Source organism: Scyliorhinus canicula, chromosome 2 (genome assembly GCF_902713615.1).
Source record: "Scyliorhinus canicula chromosome 2, sScyCan1.1, whole genome shotgun sequence".
In the NCBI taxonomy this organism is placed as follows: Eukaryota; Metazoa; Chordata; class Chondrichthyes; order Carcharhiniformes; family Scyliorhinidae; genus Scyliorhinus; species Scyliorhinus canicula.
Window position 1 is genome coordinate 288,522,026 of NC_052147.1, and position 17,363 is coordinate 288,539,388.

The window sequence follows — 17,363 nt, forward strand, 5'->3', positions numbered from 1 at the left end:
TCCCGCACTGTCTACAACTCCACCGACTTTAGTGCTGAGAGGTTGTTTCCCCTTGTGGGAGAGTCTAGGACCAGACGGCACAATCTCAGAGTGAGGGGTCACCTATTTCAGACAGAGATGAGGAGGAATTTCTTCTCTCAGAGGGGAGTGAATCTGTGTAATTCCTCACTGCAGAGAGCTGTAGATGCTACGGTCGTTCAGTGTGTACAAGGCCGAGAGAGACAGATTCTTAATCAGTGAGGGAATCGCCGATTTCGGGTATCAGGTCAGTCAGGATCTCATTGAATGGTGGAGCAGGCTCAATGGGCCGAATGGCCTCCTTCTGCTCCAACATCGCATGGTATCACTCTCGCGCAGCAAGTAGTTAGGGAAACAAATGGTACATTGGGTGGGCAGCACGGTAGCATGGTGGTTAGCATAAATGCTTCACAGCGCCAGGGTCCCAGGTTCGATTCCCGGCTGGGTCACTGTCTGTGTGGAGTCTGCACGTCCTCCCCGTGTGTGCGTGGGTTTCCTCCGGGTGCTCCGGTTTCCTCCCACAGTCCAAAGATGTGCGGGTTAGGTGGACTGGCCATGCTAAATTGCCCTTAGTGTCCTAAAAAGTAAGGTTGGGGGGGGGGGTTGTTGGGTTACGGGTATAGGGTGGATACGTGGGTTTGGGTAGGGTGATCGTGGCTCGGCACAACATCGAGGGCCGAAGGGCCTGTTCTGTGCTGTACTGTTCTATGTTCATTGCAAAAGGATTTGAGTTCCGGAGCGATAATGTCGGCTGTTACACTGCAGGTTCCTGGTGAGAACAGCCTGGGTTAGGATGTTCCACATAATCCACTACCAGGAGGTGGCTCCCCATTGGCTGGTGGCAACACCGCCTGGTCCTTCTGCTGTGAACTGGAGTTTCCCGTTCAACGCACCCTCACCACCGGGAACCCCCGGCAGACTGCGCATCACCACCGGGTACCCCCGGCAGACTGCACCCTCACCACCGGGAACCCGCGGCAGGCTGCACCCTCACCACCAGGAACCCGCGGCAGACTGCGGCATCGGCACCGGGAACCCACGGCAGACTGCGGCATCGGCACCGGGAACCCACGGCAGACTGCGGCATCGGCACCGGGAACCCACAGCAGACTGCGGCATCAGCACCAGGAACCCGCGGCAGACTGCACCCTCACCACCAGGAACCCGCGGCACACTGCGGCATCGGCACCAGGAACCCACAGCAGACTGCGGCATCACCACCGGGAACCCCCGGCAGACTGCGCATCACCACCGGGTACCCCCGGCAGACTGCACCCTCACCACCGGGAACCCGCGGCAGACTGCGGCATCACCACCAGGAACCCGCGGCAATCTGCGGCATCGGCACCGGGAACCCGCGGCAGACTGCACCCTCACCACCAGGAACCCCCAGCAGACTGCACCCTCACCACCAGGAACCCGCGGCACACTGCGGCATCGGCACCAGGAACCCGCGGCAGACTGCGGCATCACCACAGGGAACCCGCGGCAGACTGCGGCATCACCACAGGGAACCCGCGGCAGACTGCGGCATCACCACAGGGAACCCGCGGCAGACTGCGGCATCACCACAGGGAACCCGCGGCAGACTGCGGCATCGGCACCGGGAACCCGCGGCAGACTGCGGCATCACCACAGGGAACCCGCGGCAGACTGCACCCTCACCACCGGGAACCCGCGGCAGACTGCGGCATCGGCACCAGGAACCCGCGGCAGACTGCGGCATCGGCACCAGGAACCCGCGGCAGACTGCGGCATCACCACAGGGAACCCGCGGCAGACTGCGGCATCGGCACCAGGAACCCGCGGCAGACTGCGGCATCACCACCAGGAACCCGCGGCAGACTGCGGCATCGGCACCGGGAACCCCCAGCAGACTGCGGCATCACCACAGGGAACCCCCAGCAGACTGCGGCATCGGCACCAGGAACCCGCGGCAGACTGCGGCATCACCACAGGGAACCCGCGGCAGACTGCGGCATCGGCACCAGGAACCCGCGGCAGACTGCGGCATCACCACCAGGAACCCGCGGCAGACTGCGGCATCGGCACCAGGAACCCGCGGCAGACTGCGGCATCGGCACCAGGAACCCCCAGCAGACTGCGGCATCACCACAGGGAACCCGCGGCAGACTGCGGCATCACCACAGGGAACCCGCGGCAGACTGCGGCATCGGCACCGGGAACCCGCGGCAGACTGCACCCACACCACCGGGAACCCGCGGCAGACTGCGGCATCGGCACCAGGAACCCGCGGCAGACTGCGGCATCGGCACCAGGAACCCGCGGCAGACTGCGGCATCACCACAGGGAACCCGCGGCAGACTGCGGCATCGGCACCAGGAACCCGCGGCAGACTGCGGCATCGGCACCGGGAACCCGCGGCAGACTGCGGCATCACCACCAGGAACCCGCGGCAGACTGCGGCATCGGCACCGGGAACCCCCAGCAGACTGCGGCATCACCACAGGGAACCCCCAGCAGACTGCGGCATCGGCACCAGGAACCCGCGGCAGACTGCGGCATCGGCACCAGGAACCCGCGGCAGACTGCGGCATCACCACCAGGAACCCGCGGCAGACTGCGGCATCGGCACCAGGAACCCGCGGCAGACTGCGGCATCGGCACCAGGAACCCCCAGCAGACTGCGGCATCGGCACCAGGAACCCCCAGCAGACTGCGGCATCGGCACCAGGAACCCACGGCAGACTGCACCCTCACCACCAGGAACCCCCAGCAGACTGCACCCTCACCACCAGGAACCCGCGGCAGACTGCGGCATCACCACAGGGAACCCGCGGCAGACTGCGGCATCACCACAGGGAACCCGCGGCAGACTGCGGCATCACCACAGGGAACCCGCGGCAGACTGCGGCATCACCACAGGGAACCCGCGGCAGACTGCGGCATCGGCACCGGGAACCCGCGGCAGACTGCGGCATCACCACAGGGAACCCGCGGCAGACTGCACCCTCACCACCGGGAACCCGCGGCAGACTGCGGCATCGGCACCAGGAACCCGCGGCAGACTGCGGCATCGGCACCAGGAACCCGCGGCAGACTGCGGCATCACCACAGGGAACCCGCGGCAGACTGCGGCATCGGCACCAGGAACCCGCGGCAGACTGCGGCATCGGCACCGGGAACCCGCGGCAGACTGCGGAATCACCACCAGGAACCCACGGCAGACTGCGGCATCGGCACCGGGAACCCCCAGCAGACTGCGGCATCACCACAGGGAACCCCCAGCAGACTGCGGCATCGGCACCAGGAACCCGCGGCAGACTGCGGCATCGGCACCAGGAACCCGCGGCAGACTGCGGCATCGGCACCAGGAACCCGCGGCAGACTGCGGCATCACCACCAGGAACCCGCGGCAGACTGCGGCATCGGCACCAGGAACCCGCGGCAGACTGCGGCATCGGCACCAGGAACCCCCAGCAGACTGCGGCATCGGCACCAGGAACCCCCAGCAGACTGCGGCATCGGCACCAGGAACCCACGGCAGACTGCACCCTCACCACCAGGAACCCGCGGCAGACTGCGGCATCGGCACCAGGAACCCGCGGCAGACTGCGGCATCGGCACCAGGAACCCGCGGCAGACTGAGGCATCGGCACCGGGAACCCGCGGCAGACTGCGGCATCGGCACCAGGAACCCCTGGCAGACTGCGGCATCGGCACCAGGAACCCGCGGCAGACTGCGCCATCGGCACCGGGAACCTGCGGCAGACTGCGGCATCACCACCAGGAACCCGCGGCAGACTGCGGCATCGGCACCGGGAACCCGCGGCAGACTGCGGCATCACCACCAGGAACCCGCGGCAGACTGCACCCTCACCGCCAGGAACCCGCGGCAGACTGCGGCATCACCACCAGGAACCCGCGGCAGACTGCGGCATCACCACCAGGAACCCGCGGCAGACTGCGGCATCACCACCAGGAACCCGCGGCAGACTGCGGCATCACCACCAGGAACCCGCGGCAGACTGCGGCATCGGCACCAGGAACCCGCGGCAGACTGCGGCATCGGCACCAGGAACCCGCGGCAGACTGCACCCTCACCACCAGGAACCCGCGGCAGACTGCGGCATCACCACCAGGAACCCCCAGCAGACTGCACCCTCACCACCGGGAACCCACGGCAGACTGCACCCTCACCACCAGGAACCCCCAGCAGACTGCACCCTCACCACCGGGAACCCGCGGCAGACTGCGGCATCGGCACCAGGAACCCGCGGCAGACTGCGGCATCACCACCAGGAACCCCCAGCAGATTGCACCCTCACCACCGGGAACCCGCGGCAGACTGCGGCATCGGCACCAGGAACCCGCGGCAGACTGCACCCTCACCACCGGGAACCCGCGGCAGACTGCACCCTCACCACCAGGAACCCGCGGCAGACTGCACCCTCACCACCGGGTAACTCGCGGCACACTGCGGCATCGGCACCAGGAACCCGCGGCAGACTGCGGCATCGGCACCGGGAACCCGCGGCAGACTGCGGCATCGGCACCAGGAACCCGCGGCAGACTGCGGCATCGGCACCGGGAACCCGCGGCAGACTGCGGCATCGGCACCAGGAACCCGCGGCAGACTGCGGCATCGGCACCGGGAACCCGCGGCAGACTGCGGCATCACCACCAGGAACCCGCGGCAGACTGCGGCATCACCACCGGGAACCCGCGGCAGACTGCGGCATCGGCACTAGGAACCCGCGGCAGACTGCGGCATCGGCACCGGGAACCCGCGGCAGACTGCGGCATCACCACCGGGAACCCGCGGCAGACTGCGGCATCACCACCAGGAACCCGCGGCAGACTGCGGCATCGGCACTAGGAACCCGCGGCAGACTGCACCCTCACCACCAGGAACCCGCGGCAGACTGCGGCATCGGCACCAGGAACCCGCGGCAGACTGCACCCTCACCACCAGGAACCCGCGGCAGACTGCGGCATCACCACAGGGAACCCGCGGCAGACTGCGGCATCACCACAGGGAACCCGCGGCAGACTGCGGCATCGGCACCAGGAACCCACGGCAGACTGCGGCATCACCACAGGGAACCCGCAGCAGACTGCGGCATCACCACAGGGAACCCGCGGCAGACTGCGGCATCGGCACCAGGAACCCGCGGCAGACTGCGGCATCGGCACCGGGAACCCGCGGCAGACTGCGGCATCGACACCAGGAACCCGCGGCAGACTGCACCCTCACCACCAGGAACCCGCGGCATCGGCAGCAGGAACCCACGGCAGACTGCGGCATCGGCACCGGGAACCCGCGGCAGACTGCACCCTCACCACCGGGAACCCACGGCAGACTGCGGCATCGGCAGAAGATCGCAACAGTGCGGATGGTCGGAAGATTTTAGCCCGGGAGTATTGTGGGCAGTTTGTCTCTTTTTCTGAGGAATATATCATTGGTACAGAGGGAGAGCAGCGAAGGTTCACTAGACTGAGTCCTGGGGCGGTGGGATTGCCGTGTGAGGGGGGATTGGGTCGATTGGGCCTCTGTTCACTGGAGTTTAGAAGAATGAGAGGGGATCTCACTGAAACGTCTACAATTCTGACAGGGCTGGGGGGCTGGATACAGGGCTGCTGTTTCCTCTGGCTGGGGGGGGGGGGGCGGGCAACAAGGGGTCACAGTCAGGATACGGGGGGGGGGCAAGGGGTCTCAGTCAGGATACGGGGGGGTCATTGAGGGCTGAGATGAGGATAAACCTCTTCACTCGGAGGGTGGGTAACCTGTGGCATTCTCTCCCTCAGAAACTGGAGGCCAAATCACTGAATATATTTCACAAGGAAACAGAGAGATTTCTGGACCCTGAAAGTGTTGAGGGGAGTGGGGAGAGCGGGAGGATGGAGTTGGGATAGAGGATCGGACATGATGGGATTGAATGGCAGAGCGGGCCCGATGGGCTGAATGGCCTTCTCCTGCTGCTAGTTTCTATGTCTGTGGAGATGGTGGAAATGGCAGAGGATGATGTGTTAGATGGGGGGGGTAACAAAGTGAAGACAAAGGGAACCCGATCAAACACAATCCAAGTGAAATACCCATTCAGTTGCAGTGGGTTAGCACGCACTGACCTTACTCCTCCCCAAGCGCCAGAGAGAATTACAATCGTCGTAGAGTTTCAGCAATGTTGTACACCTCTCCTTCCCGTCTTCTGGGATGTTACAGTTTTTCAGCAGCATCTTGTACCTAAAAGATGGAAATGTCATTAACTTTCTTCAATGTGCAGGGGTTTCACTCTCTGTTCGAAAGGCACCATTGAAGGAACCATTTCACCTGGTGCCAATATATCTCAGATAGCAATTAACATGGAGTAGGTCGGAACATTTGGATAGGAGCAGAAGTAGGTCATTCAGCCCCTCAAGCTTGCCGTTCCATTCAACAAGATCATGGCAGATCTATCTGTGTTTCTAATTCCACATTCCCACCATGGGTGACGGTGAGAGGGGCTGGGGGGAAGCAGTCAGTACAGGGATCCCCTGTGGTCGTTCCCCTTAGTAACAGGTATACCGCTTTGGATACTGTTGGGGGGGATGACTTACCAGGGGTAAGCCATGGGGTACAGGTCTCTGGCACAGAGTCTGTCCCTGTTGCTCAGAAGGGAAGGGGGGAAAGGAGTAGAACATTAGTCATTGGAGACTCCATAGTTAGGGGGATAGATAGGAGATTCTGTGGGAACGAGAGAGACTCGTGGTTGGTGTGTTGCCTCCCAGCTGCCAGGGTCCACGATGTCTCGGATCGTGTTGTCGGGATCCTTCAGGGGGAGGGGGAGCAGCCCCAAGTCGTGGTCCACATAGGTACCAACGACATAGGTAGGAAAAGGGATAGGGATGGAAGGCAGGAATTCAGGGAGCTAGGGTGGAAACTTAGAGCTAGAACAAACAGAGTTATTACCTCTGGGTTGTTACCCGTGCCACGTGCTAGCGAGTCGAGGAATAGGGAGAGAGAGCAGTTGAACACGTGGCTGCAGGGATGGTGCAGGAGGGAGGGTTTCAGATTCCTGGACAATTGGGGCTCTTTCTGGGGTAGGTGGGACCTCTACAAACGGGATGGTCTACACCTGGACCAGAGGGGTACCAATATCCTTGGGGGGAGGTTTGCTAATGCTCTTCGGGAGGGTTTAAACTAGTTCAGCAGGGGATTGGGGACCTGATTTGTAGCTCCAGTATACAAGAAGCTGAGAGTAGTGAGGTCATGAGTAAGGTTTCAAAGTTGCAGGAGTGTACCGGCAGGAAGGAAGGTGGTTTAAAGTGCGTCTACTTCAATGCCAGGAGCATCCGGAATAAGGTGGGTGAGCTTGCGGCATGGGTTAGTACCTGGGACTTCGATGTTGTGGCCATTTCGGAGACATGGATAGAGCAGGGCGAGGAATGGTTGTTGCAGGTGCCGGGGTTTAGATATTTCAGTAAGTTCAGGGAAGGTGGTAAGAGAGGGGGAGGGGTGGCATTGTTAGTCAAGGACAGTATTACGGTGGCTGAGAGGACATTTGATGAGGACTCGAATACTGAGGTAGTATGGGCTGAGTTAAGAAACAGGAAAGGAGAGGTCACCCTGTTAGGGCTTTTCTATAGGCCTCCGAAAAGTTCCAGAGATGTAGAGGAAAGGATTGCAAAGATTATTCTGGATAGGAGCGAACATAACAGGGTAGTTGTTATGGGGGACTTTAACTTTCCAAATATTGACTGGAAACACTATAGTTCGAGTACTTTAGTTGGATCCCTTTTTGTCCAATGTGTGCAGGAGGGTTTCCTGATGCAGTATGTAGATAGGCCAACAAGAGGCGAGGCCGTATTGGATTTGGTACTGGGTAATGAACCAGGACAGGTGTTAGATTTGGAGGTAGGTGAGCATTTTGGTGATAGTGACCACAATTCGATTACGTTTACTTTAGCGATGGAAAGGGATAGGTATAAACCGCAGGGCAAGAGTTATTGCTGGGGGAAAGGCAATTATGATGCGATGAGGCAAGACTTAGGATGCATCGCCTGGAGAGGAAAACTGCAGGGGATGGACACAATGGAAATGTGGAGCATGTTCAAGGAACAGCTACTGTGTGTCCTTGATAAGTATGTACCTGTTAGGCAGGGAGGAAGTGGTCGAGTGAGGGAACCGTGGGTTACTAAAGCAGTTGAAACACTTGTCAAGAGGAAGAAGGAGGCTTATGTGAAGATGAGACGTGATGGTTCAGTTAGGGCGCTCGAGAGTTACAAGTTAGCTAGGAAGGCCCTAAAGAGACAGCTAAGAAGAGCCAAGCGAGGACATGAGAAGTCTTTGGCAGGTAGGATCAAGGATAACCCTAAAACTTTCTATAGGTATGTCAGGAATAAAAGAATGACTAAGGTAAGAGTAGGGCCAGTCAAGGACAGTAGTGGGAAGTTGTGCGTTGAGTCCGAGGAGATAGGAGAGGTGCTAAATGAGTATTTTTCGTCTGTATTCACACAGGAAAAAGACAAAGTTGTCGAGGAGAATACTGAGATACAGGCTACTAGACTAGAAGGGCTTGAGGTTCATAAGGAGGAGGTGTTAGCGATTCTGGAAAGTGTGAAAATAGATAAGTCCCCTGGGCCGGATGGGATTTATCCTAGGATTCTCTGGGAAGCTAGGGAGGAGATTGTTGAGCCTTTGGCTTTGATCTTTAAGTCATCTTTGTCTACAGGAATAGTGCCAGAGGACTGGAGGATAGCAAATGTTGTCCCCTTGTACAAGAAGGGGAGTAGAGATAACCCCGGTAACTATAGACCAGTGAGCCTTACTTCTGTTGTGGGAAAAGTCTTGAAAAGGTTTATAAGAGATAGGATGTATAATCATCTGGAAAGGAATAATTTGGTTAGAGATAGTCAACATAGTTTTGTGACGGGTAGGTCGTGCCTCACAAACATCATTGAGTTCTTCGAGAAGGTGACCAAACAGGTGGATGAGGATAAAGCAGTTGATGTGGTGTATATGGATTTCAGTAAAGCGTTTGATAAGGTTCCCCATGGTAGGCTATTGCAGAAAATACAGAGGCATGGGATTCAGGGTGATTTAGCAGTTTGGATCAGAAATTGGCTAGCTGATAGAAGACAAAGAGTGGTGGTTGATGGGAAATACTCTGACTGGTGTCCAGTTACTAGTGGCGTGCCACAAGGATCTGTTTTGGGGCCGCTGCTGTTTGTCATTTTTATAAATGACCTAGAGGAGGGCGCAGAAGGATGGGTGAGTAAATTTGCAGACGACACTAAAGTCGGTGGAGTTGTGGACAGTGCAGAAGGATGTTACAAGTTACAGAGGGACATAGATAAGCTGCAGAGCTGGGCTGACAGGTGGCAAATGGAGTTTAATGCAGAAAAGTGTGAGGTGATTCATTTTGGAAGGAATAACAGGAAGACAGAGTACTGGGCTAATGGTAAGATTCTTGGTAGTGTGGACGAGCAAAGAGATCTTGGTGTCCATGTCCATAGATCCCTGAAAGTTGCCACCCAGGTTGAGAGGGTTGTTAAGAAGGCATACGGTGTGTGAGCTTTTATTGGTAGAGGGATTGAGTTTCGGAGCCATGAGGGCATGTTGCAGTTGTACAAAACTCTGGTGCGGCCGCATTTGGAGTATTGCGTGCAGTTCTGGTCGCCACATTATAGGAAGGATGTGGAAGCATTGGAAAGGGTACAGAGGAGATTTACCAGAATGTTGCCTGGTATGGAGGGTAGATCATATGAGGAAAGGCTGAAGGACTTGAGGCTGTTTTCGTTAGAGAGAAGAAGGTTAGGAGGGAACTTAATTGAGGCATACAAGATGATCAGAGGATTAGAAAGGGTGGACAGTGAGAGCCTTTTTCCTCGGATGGTGATGTCCAGCACGAGGGGACATAGCTTTAAATTGAGGGGAGATAGATATAGGACAGATGTCAGAGGTAGGTTCTTTACTCAGAGAGTAGTAAGGGCGTGGAATGCCCTGCCTGCAACAGTAGTGGACTCGCCAACACTAAACGCATTCAAATGGTCATTGGATAGGCATATGGACGATAAGGGAATAGTGTAGAGGAACCTTAGAAGGATATCACAGGACGGTGCAACATCGAGGGCTGAAGGGCCTGTACTGCGCTGTAATGTTCCATGTTCTATGTTCTATGTTCACCCGATAACCTTTCATTCCCTTGCCTAACAAGAATCTATCTCCCTCTACCTCAAAATAATCACTGACCCCCGGCCTCCACCGCACTCTGAGGCACGACGAAGTCCGCACCTTTGGGGAGGCACGACGCCGGAGTGGTTGGCGCCACTCCGCTACGCCGGGACCCCCCCCCCCCACCCCCCCCCCACCCCGCCGGGTAGGGGAGAATCCCGGCCCAGAAGAATGAGGGGGGATCTCATAGAGACTTCTAAATTCTAACAGGACTGGACAGGGTAGATGCAGGGAAGATGGTGTGATCGCTAACACTAACATTCTCCCCCACCAACACATCAACCACCTGACTGCCTTCATTCCCCAGAATTAGGGTCCGGAGCTGTGCACCATCCTCTACATATCAAGCTTAAAAAGTTCTCCTGTATATATTTTAAGAACTCTACTCCATCTGAGCCCTTATCATCATGGCTATCCCAATTAATATTGGGAAAGTTGAAATCACCAAATGTAATTCCCCTCTTATTATTTTGACACCCTTCCGTGAATTGCTGACATATTTGCTCCTCAATTTCCCGCTGACTATCTGGGGGTCTATAATAAACACCCAGCAATGTCACTGTCCCGTTTTTATTCCTAAACTCAATCCACAAAGCTTCATTTGATATCATCTGTCCTTCATGCAAAAACTGTCGCCTTAACTAATAAGGCAATGCCTCTTCCTGTTTCCCCCCTCCTCTGTCTTGCCTGAAGATTCCATCTCCCAGGTGAGACAAATCTAATTGAGTTCTTTGGCGAGGTGACACAGGTAGTGGATGAGGGTAATGCTGTGGATGTTGTATATTTGGACTTTCAGAAATGGCTTGACACAGTGCCACATGGCAGGTTGGTTAGCAAATTTGAAATGTTTGGGATTGATTTGTCCTTGGCCGCATGGATACGAAGTTGGCTAAGAGAAAGGAAACAGAGGATAGGTATAGATGGCCATTTCTCAGACTGGTGACGAGTCGAAAGTGGTCATCATAGAATTTTTTTTACAGTACAGAAGGAGGCCATTCAGCCCATTGAGTCTGCACCAGCTCTTGGAAAAAGCACCCTACTTAAGCCTCAACCCTATCCCCTTAACCCAGTAAACCCACCTAACCTTTTGAACACCAAGGGATAATTTAGCATGGCCAATCCACCTAGCCTGTACATCTTTGGACTGTGGGTGGAAACCGGAGCACCCGGAGGAAACCCACGCAGACACGGGGAGGACGTGCAGACTCCACACAGACAGTGACCCAGCCGGGAATCAAACCCGGAACCCTGGAGCCGTGAAGCAACTGTGCTAACCACTGTGCTACCGTGCTACCCAAGGGCTCAGTGTTGGACCCTTGCTTTTTCTGATTGATATAAATGATTTGAGGGCAAAATCTCTAAATTTGCAGATGATATTAAGCTCGGGGGAATAGTGAATTGTGAAGATAACGCTGAGAGACTTCAGAGGGACATTAACAAGTTGGCCCAATGGGCAGACTCCTGGCAGACGAACTTCAATGCAGCAAAATGTGAGGTGATGCATTCTGGGAGAAGAAACATGGGCAGACAATACAGGCTCAATGGTACAACTTTGAGGGAAGTCCAGGAGCAGAGGGACCTTGGGGTTCAAGTGCAGAATTCTGTGAAGGTGGCCAGGCAAGTTGAAAGAGTTGCTAAGAAGGTTTACAGCATCCTGGGGTTTATTAATAGAGGCATAGAGTATAAAGCAAGGAAATGATGCTACACCTCTACAAATCATTGGTCAGACCACATTTGGAATATTGTGTTCAGTTCTGGACACCTTATTTAAGGAAGGATGTTAAAGCCCTGGAGAGAGTCCAGAGGAGATTTACTAGAATGATACCAGGAATGAGGAATTTAAGATACAAGGAAAGATTGGAGAAATTTGGCTCGTTCTCCTTGGAGCAGAGAAGAATAAGAGGCGACCTTATTGAGATGTTCACAATTCTGAACCATTTTGACAGGGTAAAGAAGGATATTCTGTTTCCACTGGTTGGTATGTCAGTGACCAGGGGTCACAATTTCAAGATGGTCAGTAAGAGAGGTCGGAGTGAGATGGGGAGAAACCTCTTTACTCAGAGAGTTGTTGGGGATGGAATTTTTAGAATTTACAGTCTGCACCAGCTCTTGGAAAGAGCTCCCTACCCAAAGTCAACACCACCACCCTATCCCCATAACCCAGTAACCCCACCCAACACTAAGTGCAATTTTGGACACTAAGAGCAATTTTATCCAGGGCCAATCCACCTAACGTGCACATCTTTGGACTGGAAACCGGAGCACCCGGAGGAAACCCACGCACACACAGGGAGGATGTGCAGACTCCGCACAGACAGTGACCCAAGCCAGAATCGAACCTGGGACCCTGGAGCTGTGAAGCGGTTGTGCTATCCACAATGCTACGGTGCTGCCTGGGAGAGTTGTTGGGGATGGAATGTGCTGTCTGGGAGAGTTGTTGGGGTTTGGAATGTGCTGCCTGGGAGAGTTGTTGGGGATGGAATGTGCTGCCTGGGAGAGTTGTTGGGGTTTGGAATGCGCTGCCTGGGAGAGTTGTTGGGGATGGAATGTGCTGCCTGGGAGAGTTGTTGGGGTTTGGAATGTGCTGTCTGGGAGAGTTGTTGGGGATGGAATGTGCTGCCTGGGAGAGTTGTTGGGGATGGAATGTGCTGCCTGGGAGAGTTGTTGGGGATGGAATGCGCTGCCTGGGAGAGTTGTTGGGGTTTGGAATGTGCTGCCTGGGAGAGTTGTTGGGGATGGAATGTGCTGCCTGGGAGAGTTGTTGGGGATGGAATGTGCTGCCTGGGAGAGTTGTTGGGGTTTGGAACGTGCTGCCTGGGAGAGTTGTTGGGATTTGGAATGCGCTGCCTGGGAGAGTTGTTGGGGATGGAATGTGCTGCCTGGGAGAGTTGTTGGGGATGGAATGTGCTGCCTGGGAGAGTTGTTGGGGTTTGGAATGTGCTGCCTGGGAGAGTTGTTGGGGTTTGGAATGCGCTGCCTGGGAGAGTTGTTGGGGATGGAATGCGCTGCCTGGGAGAGTTGTTGGGGATGGAATGTGCTGCCTGGGAGAGTTGTTGGGGATGGAATGCGCTGTCTGGGAGAGTTGTTGGGGATGGAATGTGCTGCCTGGGAGAGTTGTTGGGGATGGAATGTGCTGCCTGGGAGAGTTGTTGGGGTTTGGAATGTGCTGCCTGGGAGAGTTGTTGGGGTTTGGAATGTGCTGTCTGGGAGAGTTGTTGAGGTTTGGAATGCGCTGCCTGGGAGAGTTGTTGGGGATGGAATGAGCTGCCTGGGAGAGTTGGTGGGGTTTGGAATGTGCTGCCTGGGAGAGTTGTTGGGGATGGAATGTGCTGCCTGGGACAGTTGTTGGGGATGGAATGTGCTGCCTGGGAGAGTTGTTGGGGATGGAATGTGCTGCCTGGGAGAGTTGTTGGGGATGGAATGTGCTGTCTGGGAGATTTGTTGGGGTTTGGAATGTGCTGCCTGGGAGAGTTGTTGGGGTTTGGAATGTGCTGCCTGGGAGACTTGTTGGGGATGGAATGTGCTGCCTGGGAGAGTTGTTGGGGATGGAATGTGCTGCCTGGGAGGGTTGTTGGGGTTTGGAATGTGCTGCCTGGGAGAGTTGTTGGGGTTTGGAATGTGCTGCCTGGGAGAGTTGTTGGGGATGGAATGTGCTGCCTGGGAGAGTTGTTGGGGTTTGGAATGTGCTGCCTGGGAGAGTTGTTGGGGTTTGGAATGTGCTGTCTGGGAGAGTTGTTGGGGTTTGGAATGTGCTGCCTGGGAGAGTTGTTGGGGTTTGGAATGTGCTGCCTGGGAGAGTTGTTGGGGTTTGGAATATGCTGCCTGGGAGAGTTGTTGGGGTTTGGAATGCGCTGCCTGGGAGAGTTGTTGGGGATGGAATGTGCTGCCTGGGAGAGTTGTTGGGGATGGAATGTGCTGCCTGGGAGAGTTGTTGGGGATGGAATGTGCTGCCTGGGAGAGTTGTTGGGGTTTGGAATGTGCTGCCTGGGAGAGTTGTTGGGGTTTGGAATGTGCTGCCTGGGAGAGTTGTTGGGGTTGGAATGAGCTGCCTGGGAGAGTTGTTGGGGTTTGGAATGTGCTGCCTGGGAGAGTTGTTGGGGTTTGGAATAGAACATAGAACATAGAACGATACAGCGCAGTACAGGCCCTTCGGCCCTCAATGTTGCACCGACATGGAAAAAAAAAACTAAAGGCCATCTAACCTACACTATGCCCTTATCATCCATATGCTTATCCAATAAACTTTTGAATGCCCTCAATGTTGGCGAGTTCACTACTGTTGCAGGTAGGGCATTCCACGGCCTCACCACTCTTTGCGTAAAAAAACCCACCTCTGACCTCTGTCCTATATCTATTGCCCCTCAATTTAAGGCTATGTCCCCTCGTGCTAGCCACCTCCATCCACGGGAGAAGGCTCTCGCTGTCCACCCTATCTAACCCTCTGATCATTTTGTATGTCTCTATTAGGTCACCTCTTAACCTTCTTCTCTCTAACGAAAACAACCTCAAGTCCATCAGCCTTTCCTCATACGATTTTCCCTCCATACCAGGCAACATCCTGGTAAATCTCCTCTGCACCCGTTCCAAAGCTTCCACGTCCTTCCTATAATGAGGCGACCAGAACTGTACGCAATACTCCAAATGTGGCCGTACTAGAGTTTTGTACAACTGCAACATGACCTCATGGCTCCGGAACTCAATCCCTCTACCAACAAAGGCCAACACACCATAGGCCTTCTTCACAACCCTATCAACCTGGGAGGCAACTTTCAGGGATCTATGTACCTGGACACCGAGATCCCTCTGCTCATCCACACTACCAAGAATTTTACCATCAGCCAAATATTACGCATTCCTGTTATTCTTTCCAAAGTGAATCACCTCACACTTCTCCACATTAAACTCCATTTGCCACCTCTCAGCCCAGCTCTGCAGCTTATCTATGTCCCTCTGTAACCTGCAACATCCTTCCGCACTGTCTACAACTCCACCGACTTTAGTGTCGTCTGCAAATTTACTCACCCATCCTTCTGCTCCCTCCTCTAGGTCATTTATAAAAATGACAAACAGCAACGGCCCCAGAACAGATCCTTGTGGTACGCCACTCGTAACTGAACTCCATTCTGAACATTTCCCATCAACCACCACTCTCTGTCTTCTTTCAACTAGCCAATTTCTGATCCACATCTCTAAATCACCCTCAATCCCCAGCCTCTGTATTTTCTGCAATAGCCAACCGTGGGGAACCTTATCAAACGCTTTACTGAAATCCATATACACCACATCAACTGCTCTACCCTCGTCCACCTGTTCCGTCACCTTCTCAAAGAACTCGATAAGATTTGTGAGGCATGACCTACCCTTCACAAAACCATGCTGACTACCCCTAATCATATTATTCCTATCTAGATGATTATAAATCGTATCTTTTATAATCCGCTCCAAGACTTTACCCACCACAGACGTGAGGCACACTGGCCTATAGTTACCGGGGTTATCTCTACTCCCCTTCTTGAACAAAGGGACCACATTTGCTATCCTCCAGTCCTCTGGCACTATTCCTGTAGCCAATGATGACATAAAAATCAAAGCCAAAGGCTCAGCAATCTCTTCCCTGGCTTCCCAGAGAATCCTAGGATAAATCCCATCAGGCCCCGGGGACTTATCTATTTTCACCTTGTCCAGAATTGCCAATACTTCTTCCCTACGCACCTCAATGCCATCTATTCTAATAGCCTGGGTCTCAGCATTCTCCTCCACAATATTATCTTTTTCCTGAGTGAATACTGACAAAAAGTATTCATTTAGTATCTCGCTTATCTCCTCAGCCTCCACACACAACTTCCCACCACTGTCCTTGACTGGCCCTACTCTTACCCTAGTCATTCTTTTATTCCTGACATACCTATAGAAAGCTTTTGGGTTTTCCTTGATCCTACCTGCCAAAGACTTCTCATGTCCCCTCCTTGCTCGTCTTAGCTCTCTCTTTAGATCCTTCCTCGCTTCCCTGTAACTATCAAGCGCCCCAACTGAAACTTCACGCCTCATCTTCACATAGGCCTCCTTCTTCCTCTTAACAAGAGATTCCACTTCTTTGGTAAACCATGGTTCCCTCGCTCTACCCCTTCCTCCCTGCCTGACTGGTACGTACTTATCAAGAACATGCAATAGCTGTTCCTTGAACAAGCTCCACATATCCAGTGTGCCCAACCCTTGCAGCCTACTTCTCCAACCTACACATCCTAAGTCATGTCTAATGGCATCATAATTGCCCTTCCCCCAGCTATAACTCTTGCCCTGCGGGGTATACTTATCCCTTTCCATCACTAATGTAAAGGTCACCGAATTGTGGTCACTGTTTCCAAAGTGTTCACCTACCTCCAGATCTAACACCTGGCCTGGTTCATTACCCAAAACCAAATCCAAAGTGGCCTCACCTCTTGTTGGCCTGTCAACATATTGTGTCAGAAAACCCTCCTGCACACATTGTACAAAGAACGACCCATCCAATGTACTCGAACTATATCTTTTCCAGTCAATATTAGGAAAGTTAAAGTCTCCCATAACAATTACCCTGTTACTTTCGCTCTTTTCCAGAATCATCTTCGCCATCCTTTCCTCGACATCTCTAGAACTATTAGGTGGCCTATAAAAAACTCCCAACAGGGTGACCTCTCCTTTCCTGTTTCTAACTTCAGCCCATACTACCTCGGAAGAAGAGTCCCCATCTTGCATCCTTTCTGCCACCGTAATACTGTCCTTGACTAGCAGCGCCACACCTCCCCCTCTTTTGCCCCCTTCTCTGACTTTACTAAAGCACCTAAACCCCGGAACCTGCAACAACCATTCCTGTCCCTGCTCTATCCATGTCTCTGAAATGGCCACAACATCGAAGTCCCAGGTCCCAACCCATGCTGCCAGTTCCCCTACCTTATTTCGTGTACTCCTGGCATTGAAGTAGACACACTTCAAACCACCGACCTGAACACTGCCGCCCTCCTGCAAAGTCAAATCTGTGCTCCTGACCTCTCTACTCTCAATCTCTCGCACCCCAAAACTACTATCCAGGTTCCCATGCCCCTGCTGAATTAGTTTAAACCCCCCCAAAGAGTACTAACAAATCTCCCCCCCAGGATATTGGTGCCCCTTAGGTTCAGATGTAGACCATCCT

The 17,363-nt window shown here is 54.5% G+C and overlaps 1 protein-coding gene across 1 annotated transcript in view; it reads right to left on the reverse strand.

The window, feature by feature from the left end:
• The window catches only part of LOC119962345 (unconventional myosin-X-like), a 216,056-nt gene that overhangs the window by 163,787 nt on the left and 34,906 nt on the right, over positions 1-17,363 (reverse strand). The window contains exon 6 of the mRNA XM_038790327.1: positions 6,109-6,223. Coding sequence (XP_038646255.1) covers positions 6,109-6,223 — 115 coding nt within the window. The remainder of the gene's footprint in view (positions 1-6,108; positions 6,224-17,363) is intronic.